Here is a 15,417-nt window from a genome sequence, read left to right as displayed (position 1 = left end):
ATCATATAGAATAGTGTAGCAACACTGCTGGTGTTCCCACAATGTAACTATCATATAGAATAGTGTAACAACACTGCTGGTGTTCCCACAATGTAACTATCATATAGAATAGTGTAGCAACACTGCTGGTGTTCCCACAATGTAACTATCATATAGAATAGTGTAGCAACACTGATGGTGTTCCCACAATGTAACTATCATATAGAATAGTGTAGCAACACTGCTGGTGTTCCCACAATGTAACTATCATATAGAATAGTGTAGCAACACTGCTGGTGTTCCCACAATGTAACTATCATAGGCAGCAACACAACACACTGCTGGTACATACAACTGCATTTACATTAAAAGGATTTTAAAATCTTGTAAGTACAAAATCCGGAGAGGTCGAAATACACGATAAACCTCAACAACAACAACAGCATAGACCAAAAAATCTCCTTGTTGGGAAAATCGATACCGGTCGGGTCCGTATGCAGTGGTGTTTAGCTGTGTACTCTGGAAGTTCAGGGACTTTAGGGATCCCTGACTAGGCACATTTATTTCTCTAATGGGAATGCCCCGAGTCCATCTAAGGTCAGGTTGCGCTGGTGGGGAGATGGGAGGCAGTTAGGTTCGATCCTGGAGAAGGAGAGTAGTCGTACGGTTCGATCACCAAGCGAATGGAAAGGATAGGCAAGTCACCTTACACCTGCTACCACTGTTCACCTAGCAGTAAATAGGTACCTGTGTGTTAGTTGAGTTTCGTGGGTGACATCCTGGGCAGGGTGAGACATATAGGCAAGTCACCTGACACCTACTGCCTCTTTTCACCTAGCAGTAAATAGGTACCTGTGTGTTAAGGAGCCAGCACATGTGCAACAGTTAGGTGTCTTTATTCCGAGGCGTTTCGTCTACACAGAATACTAGAGTACAGAGGAAGCAGTAACAGCAGACTTGCAATCAGTCTATTACAGTGCAAATAAGCCACAGTGCCTGGCTTTCCTGGGTTATTAACTGCCCATAGTAAATGGATCAAAGGCTTCTTGTTGTTAAGGACATAAGAAGGGGAACTGCAGGAGGCCTACTGGCCCATGCTAGGTAGGTGCAAGTTACCTACTGGTCCATGCTATGAAGGTTCAAGTCACCTACTGGTCCATACTAGGTAGGCCCAGGTCACCTACTGACCCATGCTAGGAAGGTTCAAGTCACCTACTGGTCCATACTAGGTAGGCCCAGGTCACCTACTGACCCATGCTAGGAAGGTCCAAGTCACCTACTGGTCCATGCTAGGCAGGTCCAAGTCACCTACTGGTCCATGCTAGGCAAGTCCGAGTCACTGGCCCATGCTAGGCAGGTCCAAGTCACTGACCCATGCTAGGCAGAGCCGAGTCACTGACCCATGCTAGGCAGGTTCAAGTCACTGGCCCATGCTAGGCAGATCCAAGTCACTGACCCATGCTAGGCAGAGCCGAGTCACTGACCCATGCTAGGCAGGTCCAAGTCACTGGCCCATGCTAGGCAGGTCCAAGTCACTGGCCCATGCTAGGCAGATCCAAGTCACTGACCCATGCTAGGCAGATCGAAGTCAATGACCCATGCTAGGCAGGTCGAAGTCAATGACCCATGCTAGGCAGGTCCAAGTCACTGGCCCATGCTAGGCAGATCCAAGTCACTGACCCATGCTAGGCAGATCCAAGTCAATGACCCATGCTAGGCAGGTCGAAGTCACTGACCCATGCTAGGCAGGTCGAAGTCACTGACCCATGCTAGGCAGGTCCAAGTCACTGACCCATGCTAGGCAGATCGAAGTCAATGACCCATGCTAGGCAGGTCCAAGTCACTGGCCCATGCTAGGCAGATCCAAGTCACTGACCCATGCTAGGCAGGTCCAAGTCACTGACCCATGCTAGGCAGAGCCGAGTCACTGACCCATGCTAGGCAGGTCGAAGTCACTGACCCATGCTAGGCAGGTCGAAGTCACTGACCCATGCTAGGCAGGTCCAAGTCACCTACTGGCCCAAGCCAGTCAGATCTTAGTCTTCCGGTGGGTGGAAGGAGAAGACTAAAGCATCAAGGAAATGAGATGCAGCCGGATGCTGTTTGATTGAGCAAAGTGTGTGTGTGTGTGTGTATGTGTGTGTGTGTGTGTGTGTGTGTGTGTGTGTGTGTGTGTGTGTGTGTGTGTGTGTGTGTGTGTGTGTGTGTGTGGCCAGTTGAGCTAAGGATGGGCGAGGCATCCGGCAGATGGAGGCTAGAGAGGCGAAGTTTGCCTATCCACTAGAGGAGGGGACGTGTCCGCCATATCCCAGAGTCAGGAGTAACGGGCCCCTGGCGCCTGCCTGCCATATCTAGCCTGCTTCTAGCTCTCTTCCCGGCTTTCCCAGCCACGTTTCGCCCCTTGGAGCTCGTCAAGGTTGGGGTATACTCGTGTATGCTGGTGTTAAGTGCATACAAGTATACGTCAGTGTATGCGTATGCATCTCTTAGTTTGTATTGAATACCAGGCTAGTGACGTCACGAAAATTTCCGCGTGACAGCCCAGCGAGACAGTACCCTTCCGCGGCATGTAGATCCTCGTCTGGCATCCCAATCAACCCGCCAAAAAACCCACATCACGCAATCACTAACCCACCCAACCAACCTAACCACCAACCAAGAAAACCCACGGACGAAAAACAACCCAAATAACCCCAAATAAGGAGAAATAAGGATGTTATTATCCATGTTTTGAAGGTGGGCGGAGGAATACTCAGCACAATAAAAGCGAGCTGACTTGACTGAAAATAATAGTACTACGGCGACCACGGAGGGGCATACTACGCCTCGTCTCGGTCTGGCCTCGCCTTGTTCTCGTGCGTTACTGGATTACTTTTGTTGACAAGTTGCACCGCGTTAGTGGCTATCATGTTTAAGGTGTTTACGTCGGTAAATAATTACCTAAATGCTGGCCCGGTCATGGGTATCCCTCAAGAAAAGGTCAAACAAGGTTAGTGTTTAATGAAAAAAATGTTTCTCCCGTTTAAACAGAAAAAAAAAACCAGCGTTGAATCCAAACGGGTTTGGCGTTTATTTTTGTGTAAACATGAACTAAAAAAAAAGTGTTTTTTTGGCGTCTCTATCATGTTATTTTCCGTGATGTACGGGTTTAAAAGCCAATTAAAACAGTGTTTTAGCTTTTAAACCTCGTTTTGTATTGTTTTATTGACCCATACGGGTTTAACGCGGCAGCGTCATTAAACGTTTTATATTCTTGGTATTACAGTTTAAACCACAGGGTTTAGCGCATATTAAGAATAATGGAACATTGAAGATGGCCCACCCACATGGGTTTAACGCCCAGTATTGTGGTTTATCAGTAATAGAATAAACCATACTGGTTTAGTGCCCTGTATTGTGATTTATCTTAGTAATAGAATAAACCATACGGGTTTAACGCCCAATAATGTGATTTATTTTTATATCAATAGAATAAACCACACGGGTTTAACGCCCAGTAATGTGGATTATGAGAGTACTGGAATGAACCACACGGGTTTAAAGCCCAGCAACGTGGATTATCATAGTAATAAACCACACTGGTTTAACGCCCAGTAACGTGGATTATCATAGTAATAGAATAAACCACACGGGTTTAACGCCCCGTACTGTAAGTCACCAGAGTACTAACGTACTTTTTCTCCCCTTATAGTGGTGATGCCAGTTCGCGAGCACCACCATCACCACCACCATCACCACCACCACCATCACCACCATCACCACCACACACACCTCCCCTTCGACCGCCAGTACAGAGTGGAACATGTACTGGGCGAGGGCGGGTTTGGGCGTGTGTACGCGGGCGTGAGAGTGAAAGATAACCTGGCTGTGGCCATCAAGCAAGTGGCCAAGTCCAGAGTACCAGCCTGGGGCACGGTAAGTTGCACTCCTGGCCTTGTATGGCTCTTGATTCCAGGATATGGAGTGGTTTGGGGTACTTAATTCTAGGGTACAGAGTGATTTAGGGCATTTATATCTCAAAATTCTAGGGTACAGAGTGATTTAGGGCATATACAGCTTTAAATTCTAGGGTACAGAGTGATTTAGGGCATTTATTTCTCAAAATTCTAGGGTACAGAGTGATTTAGGGTATTTATATCTCAAAATTCTAGGGTACAGAGTGATTTTGGGTATTTATATCTCAAAATTCTAGGGTACAGAGTGATTTAGGGCATATACAGCTTTAAATTCTAGGGTACGGAGTGATTTAGGGCATGAAAATAAGTTAATTCTATGCCCAGTCAGGTCTTAATACCCGGGGTGTTGTAAATTCTTCTCAGTGGGGAATTTCTAAGTTCCAGATTGTAGGTATTGCAACTGTAATCTCCCACTTAGATTTTATTGCTTTTTTCATGAATGGTGACTACCCTTATCCTCGGATCAAGAGCCCCATGGTTTATATACAATGTTTTGTATTGGTTTATTCGGTGTTTTGTATTTTATACAGTTTTATATTGGTTTACGTAGTGTTTTGTATTGGTTTATACGTGTTTGTATGAGTACACACGTGTAAACACGTCTGTATACAAACACGTATGTGTATATAGACTAATACAAACACGTATGTGTATATGGACTAATACAAACACGTGTATGTGTATATAGACTAATACAAACACGTGTATGTGTATATAGACTAATACAAACACGTGTATGTGTATATAGACTAATACAAACACGTGTATGTGTATATAGACTAATACAAACACGTGTATGTGTATATAGACTAATACAAACACGTGTATGTGTATATAGACTAATACAAACACGTGTATGTGTATATAGACTCGTACAAACTTGTATTAGTCTACACATACACGTGTTTGTATTAAGTATATATAAGTGTTGGTAGTGAGTTTACACAAGTGTATTTAAGTGTACTGAGGAGTTCGTAGGGCTGAGGAAGTGTACTCGCAAGTGTTGGATCAACAAAAGTGTTTCTTGGAGACACTATTATTGTCCAGTCGCTGGTGTAATAGGTATCTTTATTCCGAAACGTTTCGCCTACACAGTAGGCTTCTAAAGTCGAGTACAGAGGCAGTGGAAGTGAAGGTGATGTAATCAGTCCCTCAGGCATGGAGAAAAGAGTGAGGTGGTCAGTCCCTCAAACTGAAAATGTTTGAGGAAACGGCCCGTCAAGGAATGGTTTTTTCAGTCCAATACAGAGAATAAACAATGGAAGACGAGGGGAAGCTTGAAGTAATCAGTCTCGTTAAAAGCATTAGTTAAGTAAACCCAGGTTTTGTTTTATCCATGTGGGTTTATAGTTAGTTTCCTAGTAAAGATGGTTTTGTGAAGATTAGCGGGTGTGATACAGTAAATTAGGGTATTTAAATAAAGTCCTTGGTCAGTCTCGTCCCTTCCTAACCTACTTGTGACGCCACTGAAGATTCTTGTCACGCAGTGAGTTAATAGCTCTTGATTCGGGGGATTGGAACTTATCTGTTTCTCTCCTGGGCTTGTAGATAAATGTTTCAGAGATAGGTCTCGCTACAGTGGCTTCCTCAGTCCAGTACAACGAAGAACGGTGAAGATCAGGAGTTGTCGGTAATTAGTCCCTCAGCCTTTAGTCTGTGCAAATAGTATATACACTGAGAGGTGTATATCTCAGTGTATATACACTGAGAGGTGTATATCTGTGTATATACACTGAGAGGTGTATATCTCAGTGTATATACACTGAGAGGTGTATATCTCAGTGTATATACACTGAGAAGTGTATATCTCAGTGTATATACACTGAGAGGTATATACACTGAGAGGTGTATATCTCAGTGTATATACACTGAGAGGTGTATATCTCAGTGTATATACACTGAGAGGTGTATATCTCAGTGTATATACACTGAGAGGTGTATATCTCAGTGTATATACACTGAGAGGTGTATATCTCAGTGTATATACACTGAGAGGTGTATATCTCAGTGTATATACACTGAGAGGTGTATATCTCAGTGTATATACACTGAGAGGTGTATATCTCAGTGTATATACACTGAGAGGTGTATATCTCAGTGTATATACACTGGTAGTTTACATTAATCAGTATTTTAGGTATTAAAGTATTCTTGACTGGTGGTGTACAGGTGACCTGCAGCCTTAATGACCCTCGTGTAGTAGATAGACTTTAAACCCAGCTAACCCAATAAGATCAAATTGGGCTACATTTCGATCCAGAAATTACTGAAACATGGCCAAGTTGCATCCCGATCTTGTGGGTTATGGCTGATACAGTGGAAAATCAGTGTGTGTGGCTGTCCTGTTATCTAGGTCAGGTGGCCGCGGCCTTTATGATTGTATAGGGTGACGTCTAGGGTTTTGGGAGGGCAATTAGGATTGATCCGAGGAAGGGGGAAGGCTCCCAAGCCCTCGGATCAAGAACCCTTCAAGGTCTTACATAAGGTGCGTCGTTGTGTGCCTCTCTAAGGCACTTCTGATCCGAGGAATTGGATGTTTCTTCAAGGGGTGGCATGGGAATGCCTCGTACCCCTAGGGTTTAGGGCTTTGATAGTAATTTACTCCGTTAATAGAATACGTGTGTACTTGCCTATATGGGGTTGCAGGGGTCGAGTCACAGCGCCTGTATATGTATACATACCTGGAGGTTACCTGGAGGTACGTTTGCTTGTTGAGTGCTCCGGGATTCAAAGTGTTTTTCTTTTTAGGCGAAACGTTGCCTCAGTAGTTGAGACATAGTGGGACAGGTTGTAGGCTGGAGACTGTAGGTAGGTAGGTAGGTAGGTAGGCAGGCAGGCTGGAGGCAGTTTGTAGGTAGGTAGGTAGGTAGGCAGGTAGGCAGGTAGGCTGTAGACAGTAGGTAGGTAGGTAGGCTGACTGGAGACAGTTTGTAGGTAGGTAGGTAGGCTGGCTGGAGACAGTTTTGGACTCTCTCTCCTGTGGTGTCATGACTCAAACACTGGCCAGTTCGACCTTCGCCGCTTTACGGTGTTGCAGAACACTGTATTTATATAACATGAAGGAACTGGTAATCCACTTTTTTAAGGTTGAAATCGTTAGTCTTGAAAAAAACAAATTTAAACGCTTTTATGCCGGCAGCATCACTCTTAGGTATGAGTGACACTGCCCAATTCTCTGAAGTTCTCAGAAGTTCAGAAAGCTGTTTTTTGTATTGAATGTACACGTGTTCTAGGCTTTATAACTTGTGTAGGACGGTGTCGTATTTGAGAACATGTGGGTACAGTAACTGGCGACAGGTATAAGAAGGCGCGCACACACTGTCTGGGGGACGGATTACCAAGGACTTCTGTTTTTTTTTTTAGCTGTTGCTAGACGTGGTAGAATGGGGCGGCGGGGGGTGAGACATGACCTAAGTAATTAGCAGTAAACCAGTGGTAGTGGTCGTACTACAGGTCATTATGTTTACAGGTTTGTTAACTGTGATAAGAGTACTCTGGTGGAAAGTGTGGATGCGTTGGCAACACAATTCTAAACGCATGGTGACTGGTGTGTTTGGGGGTGGGTCGGTGGGTTGCTTGGTGGGTTGGGGATTAGGGGAGGGTGGGTGTGTGTGGGGGTAAAACCCACTTCTCCCAGTCTGTCGTCATGGCGATGCTGTTACGACCTCGTGAACAGACACGACTTGGAATTTATCAAGATACTTACTTGTTTCCTCAGAGATGCGATGTGTTTTATACATACACAGATATTAGCAATTTAAATTATACGCTTCAAGCACTTGCCCACAATTTAGAACACAATTTACTGAACATACGAAGGTTGAGCAATACTCTGCGCTATTACGTTGTATCAAGAGGCCACACAGCATCAGCCAGCGCTGCTGCTGCTGCATAGATCGCTAGCTGGGTCAGGGAAAACAAGGGAGAAGCCAGATATTCGTTGCCAAACACACTAGTTTGACTCGTGCCAGTTGCTGAGTGAAAGTACCATCATTTTGCTTCCTGGAATAAGCACAGCTCTTGGGGAATGCTGGGGTTGCGTTTTGGGAACTCTCCCACATCCACCCACACACCGGAGATGAAACTAGGGGATGCTCCAGCTCCTGTACCAGCATCAGTTGATTACGGTCCAGTCTACCCAGAGATCAGGAGTGAGAGAGATTAATCTTAATGGACTGTAAATCGTTCTACCTTTTATTATACACATTTATAATGGTGCATATGTTTGATGTTCTTCTGTTTTCCCTTCACAGATCAATGGTGAGAGAGTGCCACTGGAGATCTGCTTACTGAGGAAGGTGTCGCACATCCCAGGTGTGATCAAGCTTATTGCCTGGTTTGAGCTGGTTGACTGTTTCATCATTGTTATGGAGAGACCAGAAGCGGTCAAGGACCTCTTCGACTACATCACAGAGAGGAAGCTACTACCGGAGCCTGAAGCTCGGTACCTCTTCCGTCAAGTGGTTGATGTGGTCAAGCAGTGTCATGCAGCCGGGGTCATTCACAGAGACATCAAGGACGAGAATTTGCTCATCACTACGGACAGACAAGGCAGAAAGATTCTAAAGCTTATTGATTTCGGCTCTGGAGCCTTTCTGAAGGACAATGTTTACACTGACTTTGATGGAGGTGAGTTGTCAAGCTTCTTACCCTAAAATAAACCGCAAATACTGATCCCTTAAAACCATTCACTGGTCTGTATGATACAAAAATAAGGTAGTTTATATATTACATTAAACCCGATAGTTTTATTTAAGCGTCAACCAAATTTCACCACAATTTGTCAATGAACGAATTATTGTGGTTGTGGAAATGCTCTGGTTGCCTTAGTTATCAACCAGTTTCACTTGTTTGCAACTGTTTACAGTTGTGAAATAGGTAAATACGAGATAATAGGGGGAGGGAGGGTGAGTCAGGACCGGCGTCACCTGCGTGTGTTTAGTGGCGTAGCGGCGGCGGGTCCGGGTGGCGCCTGGCGTCGAGTTACAGTGGCGCCGCGCCAGCACCTCACGCGACCCGTTGTTGGCATCGTCCCCCGTCCCTAGTCCCTAGCCCTTCCCTTCCCTCCCGTCCCATCTCCAACATTCGGAGTAATTTTAGACACGGTGGTCACGAATACCGGCCCAGTCAGTGACTCATGACATTCTGTGGAATCTAACAACGTCCAGTGAAGGGCTTCTGATCCCAGGAATTAGACGAAATTTCTCACCCCCCCAGGGGCTATATGACCCCCCAAATCCCCCAGGGGTTCTTAAATTGAACCTAATTGCCTCTCATTCTTTCCCTAGGCTCTCTATGGTGTTTAAACCTTCAGAATTTCACCTCTTAATATTATTGTCTTGTATATTTTGTCGAAGAGGAAAGAACTGTAAGAGACCCTTATAGTCTTAGTTCTTTGCCTTGTTGGATAAATTGACAGATACAACTGTGATTGTGGCAACGTTTCGCTCTTCAGGAGCTTTATTAAGGCTCCTGGAGAGTGAAACGTTGCCACATTAGTCGCATCTGTGTCCATTTGCCCGACATCTTGTCGGTAATTTTAACCACTATTGCTACTGTGCCTTTTTTAACCAGTTTTTTTTCCTGTTGTTCCAGGTACCAAGGTGTATGCACCTCCTGAGTGGATCCAACATAATCAGTATCAGGCTGGACCTGCTACCGTCTGGTCTCTGGGTATCCTGCTCTATGATATGGTCTGTGGTGACATTCCTTTTGCCCAGGATGACCAAATCCTTTCAGCGAGAGTCAACTTTCGGATCCCCATCTCCGAAGAATGCCAAAATCTCATTCGTATGTGTTTACGAATTAGCCCGGAAGATAGACCATCCCTGGAGCAGATTTTGATGCATCCGTGGATGAAAGGACCTAGGGATTCTGGAGCAGGACTCGTAGGATGTATGGGAGGTGCTTTAGGTCCTATGGGTCTTCTTTCTGACTCTATACTCGACAGTGATTCATCCTCTCTAGACAAGCATTCCACGGGTAGTGATGTTTCCCGAGAGTCAGAATCTGAGTTTTGACGGCTGCAAGGAAGATAGGCATGCGCATGAAGGCTGTCAGAACCAAGCCTGATTGGAAGGCACACTACTGACAAGACGGGTAACATGAAGCTAACGCAGCAAGCTGTCAGGAAGTTTCCCAGTGACAACTCATCTCTGACAGCTTGCCCTGTGTGTGTTTATTGTACCCAAAGCCCAGTCTCATAGATTCTCTCATATACCCCCGCCCGGAGGCGCTGGACGCCATACCTCGCAGCTCTGAAAGGTGCTAAACTACCCCCCCAACACCCGCCAGTAAGGGACCCTTGTGCCTCGGCACGAATTTCACCAAAGCCCATTAACATTCGCCCGAGAGATGTCTCGCAGGGCGAGTGTCCTCGTCTCATTACCTTCTCTAAGAGAAGTTGTACATAATGTATTTAAAACCATATTTATAGTAAGTTATATTGTAAATACTGTAAAAAAAAACCGCTTTCTATACTCTATCTCCAGTCTTCTCGTCTACAGAGAGAAAAATGCCATCAATGCAACCCGGTTTTTATATCATAGACATTTATACAAGATTTTTATTTTTGTAAAAAAAATTACGAATTTCCGATAATGCCAATAAAATCCAGAATTTTTTAACGTGTTTTATATATACAATTTAATTATGTGTTAAATAACTGGTACGACGCCTCTGAAGATGCTTATAATTGTAGTTTTTAAAAGTCTGGGCCCCTCAGGGAAGGTTCCTTGATGTTGGTCAGGGGGTCTTGATCATAATAATGTGCCTTGCGTACTCAAGGAAGGTTCCTTGATGTTGGTGAGGGGTTCTTGATTATAATAATGTGCCTTGCGTACTCAAGGAAGGTTCCTTGATATTGGTCAGGGGCTCTTGATTATAATAATGTGCCTTGCGTACTCAAGGAAGGTTCCTTGATGTTGGTCAGGGGCTCTTGATTATAATGTGCCTTGCGTACTCAAGGAAGGTTCCTTGATGTTGGTCAGGGGCTCTTGATTATAATAATGTGCCTTGCGTACTCAGGGAAGGTTCCTTGATGTTGGTCAGGGGCTCTTGATTATAATAATGTGCCTTGCGTACTCAAGGAAGGTTCCTTGATGTTGGTGAGGGGATCTTGATTATAATGTGCCTTGCGTACTCAAGGAAGGTTCCTTGATGTTGGTGAGGGGATCTTGATTATAATGTGCCTTGCGTACTCAAGGAAGGTTCCTTGATGTTGGTGAGGGGTTCTTGATTTAGGGAATTGGATCTGTGCTCCAGTTCCCTGAATTAAGCCTGAATGCCTTCCACATCCCCCCAAGGCGCTGTATAATCCTACGGGTTTAGCGCTTCCCCTTGATTATAATAATAATAAAAAGGGCTGGAGGAGTAAGCCAGTGGAAGGTTTCGGTCAGATGACTAAAAGCTCCAGGATAACTGAAGGAATACACACAAGAATATACAACATTACATCCTGTGAATAAATGTGATGTGAGGAAGTTGAGTTATCCTCCCCTTCCTTGGATCAAACCCCCTCATTTCCCATGTACTGTATAACCCTGTGGGTTTGGCGCTTCCTTCTAATTGCGGAAAAAGTCGAAACGAAATAAAATAAATTACCTTAAGTGTCTTGATGCCTTTGAGGGGATCTTGATACGAGGAACCCGGTACGTCCATCCCTCCTCTGGATCGAGCCTATGTGCCTCCTATTTTCCCTGAAACCTAACGCCTACCACGAGTCACCTAGCAGCAAGTAGGTACCTCGGTGGACAAGAAAATCTACGGATTTTGTACATGTACAAGGTATACAAGTACATGTACAAGGTATACAAGTACATGTACAAGGTATACAAGTACATGTACAAGGTATACAAGTACATGTACAAGGTATACAAGTACATGTACAAGGTATACAAGTACAAGGTATACAAGTACATGTACAAGGTATACCAGTACATGTACAAGGTATACGAGTACAAGATATACAAGTACTTGTATACCTTGTACAAGTACATGTACAAGGTATGCAAGTACATGTACAAGGTATACCAGTACATGTACAAGGTATACAAGTACATGTACAAGGTATACAAGTACATGTACAAGGTATACAAGTACATGTACAAGGTATACAAGTACATGTACAAGGTATACAAGTACATGTACAAGGTATACGAGTACATGTACAAGGTATACAAGTACATGTACAAGGTATACAAGTACATGTACAAGGTATACAAGTACATGTACAAGGTATCCAAGTACATGTACAAGGTATACAAGTATATGTACAAGGTATACAAGTACATGTACAAGGTATACAAGTACATGTACAAGGTATACAAGTACATGTACAAGGTATACAAGTACATGTACAAGGTATACGAGTACATGTACAAGGTATACAAGTACATGTACAAGGTATACAAGTACATGTACAAGGTATACAAGTACATGTACAAGGTATCCAAGTACATGTACAAGGTATACAAGTACATGTACAAGGTATACAAGTACATGTACAAGGTATACAAGTACATGTACAAGGTATACAAGTACATGTACAAGGTATACAAGTACATGTACAAGGTATACAAGTACATGTACAAGGTATACAGACCATAGCTGACATCAGTGACATACTACTATGTAGAAAGTCCCTTGTTATGCTGAGCATTTCCCACACCAGTCCACTAACACCCAGGATGTGACCCACACCAGTCCACTAACACCTAGGATGTGACCCACACCAGTCCACTAACACCCAGGATGTGACCCACACCAGTCCACTAACACCCAGGATGTGACCCACACCAGTCCACTAACACCAAGGATGTGACCCACACCAGTCCACTAACACCCAGGATGTGACCCACACCAGTCCACTAACACCCAGGATGTGACCCACACCAGTCCACTAACACCAAGGATGTGACCCACACCAGTCCACTAACACCCAGGATGTGACCCACACCAGTCCACTAACACCCAGGATGCGACCCACACCAGTCCGCTAACACCCAGGATGTGACCCACACCAGTCCACTAACACCCAGGATGTGACCCACACCAGTCCACTAACACCCAGGATGTGACCCACACCAGTCCACTAACACCCAGGATGTGACCCACACCAGTCCACCAACACCCAGGATGCCACTCACACCAGTCCACTAACACCCAGGATGCCACCCACACCAGTCCACTAACACCCAGGATGCCATCCACACCAGTCCACTAACACCCAGGATGCCACCCACACCAGTCCACTAACACCCAGGATGTGACCCACACCAGTCCACTAACACCCAGGATGCCACGCACACCAGTCCACTAACACCCAGGATGTGACCCACACCAGTCCACTAACACCCAGGATGTGACCCACACCAGTCCACTAACATCCAGGATGTGACCCACACCAGTCCACTAACACCCAGGATGTGACCCACACCAGTCCACTAACACCCAGGATGTGACCCACACCAGTCCACTAACACCCAGGATGTGACCCACACCAGTCCACTAACACCCAGGATGTGACCCACACCAGTCCACTAACACCCAGGATGTGACCCACACCAGTCCACTAACACCCAGGATGTGACCCACACCAGTCCACTAACACCCAGGATGTGACCCACACCAGTCCACTAACACCCAGGATGTGACCCACACCAGTCCACTAACATCCAGGATGTGACCCACACCAGTCCACTAACATCCAGGATGTGACCCACACCAGTCCACTAACACCCAGGATGTGACCCACACCAGTCCACTAACATCCAGGATGTGACCCACACCAGTCCACTAACACCCAGGATGTGACCCACACCAGTCCACTAACATCCAGGATGTAACCCACACCAGTCCACTAACACCCAGGATGTGACCCACACCAGTCCACTAACACCCAGGATGTGACCCACACCAGTCCACTAACACCCTGGATGTGACCCACACCAGTCCACTAACACCCAGGATGTGACCCACACCAGTCCACTAACATCCAGGATGTGACCCACACCACTCCACTAACACCCAGGATGTGAACCACACCAATCCACTAACACCCAGGATGTGACCCACACCAATCCACTAACATCCAGGATGTGACCCACACCAGTCCACTAACACCCAGGATGTGACCCACACCAATCCACTAACATCCAGGATGTGACCCACACCAGTCCACTAACACCCAGGATGTGACCCACACCAGTCCACTAACACCCAGGATGTGACCCACACCAGTCCACTAACACCCAGGATGTGACCCACACCAGTCCACTAACACCCAGGATGTGACCCACACCAGTCCACTAACACCCAGGATGTGACCCACACCAGTCCACTAACACCCAGGATGTGACCCACACCAGTCCACTAACACCCAGGATGCGACCCACACCAGTCCACTAACACCCAGGATGTGACCCACACCAGTCCACTAACACCCAGGATGTGACCCACACCAGTCCACTAACACCCAGGATGTGATCCACACCAGTCCACTAACATCCAGGATGTGACCCACACCAGTCCACTAACATCCAGGATGTGACCCACACCAGTCCACTAACACCCAGGATGTGACCCACACCAGTCCACTAACACCCAGGATGTGACCCACACCAGTCCACTAACACCCAGGATGTGACCCACACCAGTCCACTAACACCCAGGATGTGACCCACACCAGTCCACTAACACCCAGGATGTGACCCACACCAGTCCAATAACACCCAGGATGCGACCCACACCAGTCCACTAACACCCAGGATGTGACCCACACCAGTCCACTAACACCCAGGATGTGACCCACACCAGTCCACTAACACCCAGGATGTGACCCACACCAGTCCACTAACACCCAGGATGTGACCCACACCAGTCCACTAACACCCAGGATGTGAACCACACCAGTCCACTAACACCCAGGATGTGATCCACACCAGTCCACTAACATCCAGGATGTGACCCACACCAGTCCACTAACATCCAGGATGTGACCCACACCAGTCCACTAACACCCAGGATGTGACCCACACCAGTCCACTAACATCCAGGATGTGACCCACACCAGTCCACTAACACCCAGGATGTGACCCACACCAGTCCACTAACATCCAGGATGTGACCCACACCAGTCCACTAACACCCAGGATGTGACCCACACCAGTCCACTAACACCCAGGATGTGACCCACACCAGTCCACTAACACCCAGGATGTGACCCACACCAGTCCACTAACACCCTGGATGTGACCCACACCAGTCCACTAACACCCAGGATGTGACCCACACCAGTCCACTAACATCCAGGATGTGACCGACACCAGTCCACTGACACCCAGGATGTGAACCACACCAGTCCACTAACACCCAGGATGTGACCCACACCAATCCACTAACATCCAGGATGTGACCCACACCAGTCCACTAACACCCAGGATGTGACCCACACCAGTCCACTAACATCCAGGATGTGACCCAC

The 15,417-nt window shown here is 46.2% G+C and overlaps 1 protein-coding gene across 1 annotated transcript; it reads left to right on the top strand.

Annotated features, from left to right (window-relative positions):
- The first annotated feature begins 2,753 nt into the window (after positions 1–2,753).
- LOC128698388 (serine/threonine-protein kinase pim-3) lies at positions 2,754–10,561 on the top strand. The gene is made up of 4 exons (XM_070080362.1): positions 2,754–2,968; positions 3,671–3,894; positions 8,189–8,564; positions 9,531–10,561. The coding sequence occupies exons 1-4, from the start codon at positions 2,887–2,889 to the stop codon at positions 9,953–9,955; spliced, it is 1,107 nt and encodes a 368-aa protein (XP_069936463.1). The 5' UTR covers positions 2,754–2,886; the 3' UTR covers positions 9,956–10,561.
- Positions 10,562–15,417: the final 4,856 nt, after the last annotated feature.

This window comes from Cherax quadricarinatus, unplaced genomic scaffold (genome assembly GCF_038502225.1).
Source record: "Cherax quadricarinatus isolate ZL_2023a unplaced genomic scaffold, ASM3850222v1 Contig348, whole genome shotgun sequence".
Classification (NCBI taxonomy): domain Eukaryota; kingdom Metazoa; phylum Arthropoda; class Malacostraca; order Decapoda; family Parastacidae; genus Cherax; species Cherax quadricarinatus.
Note: the sequence above shows the minus strand (reverse complement) of the source record. Positions and strands in the feature narration are given on the sequence as shown.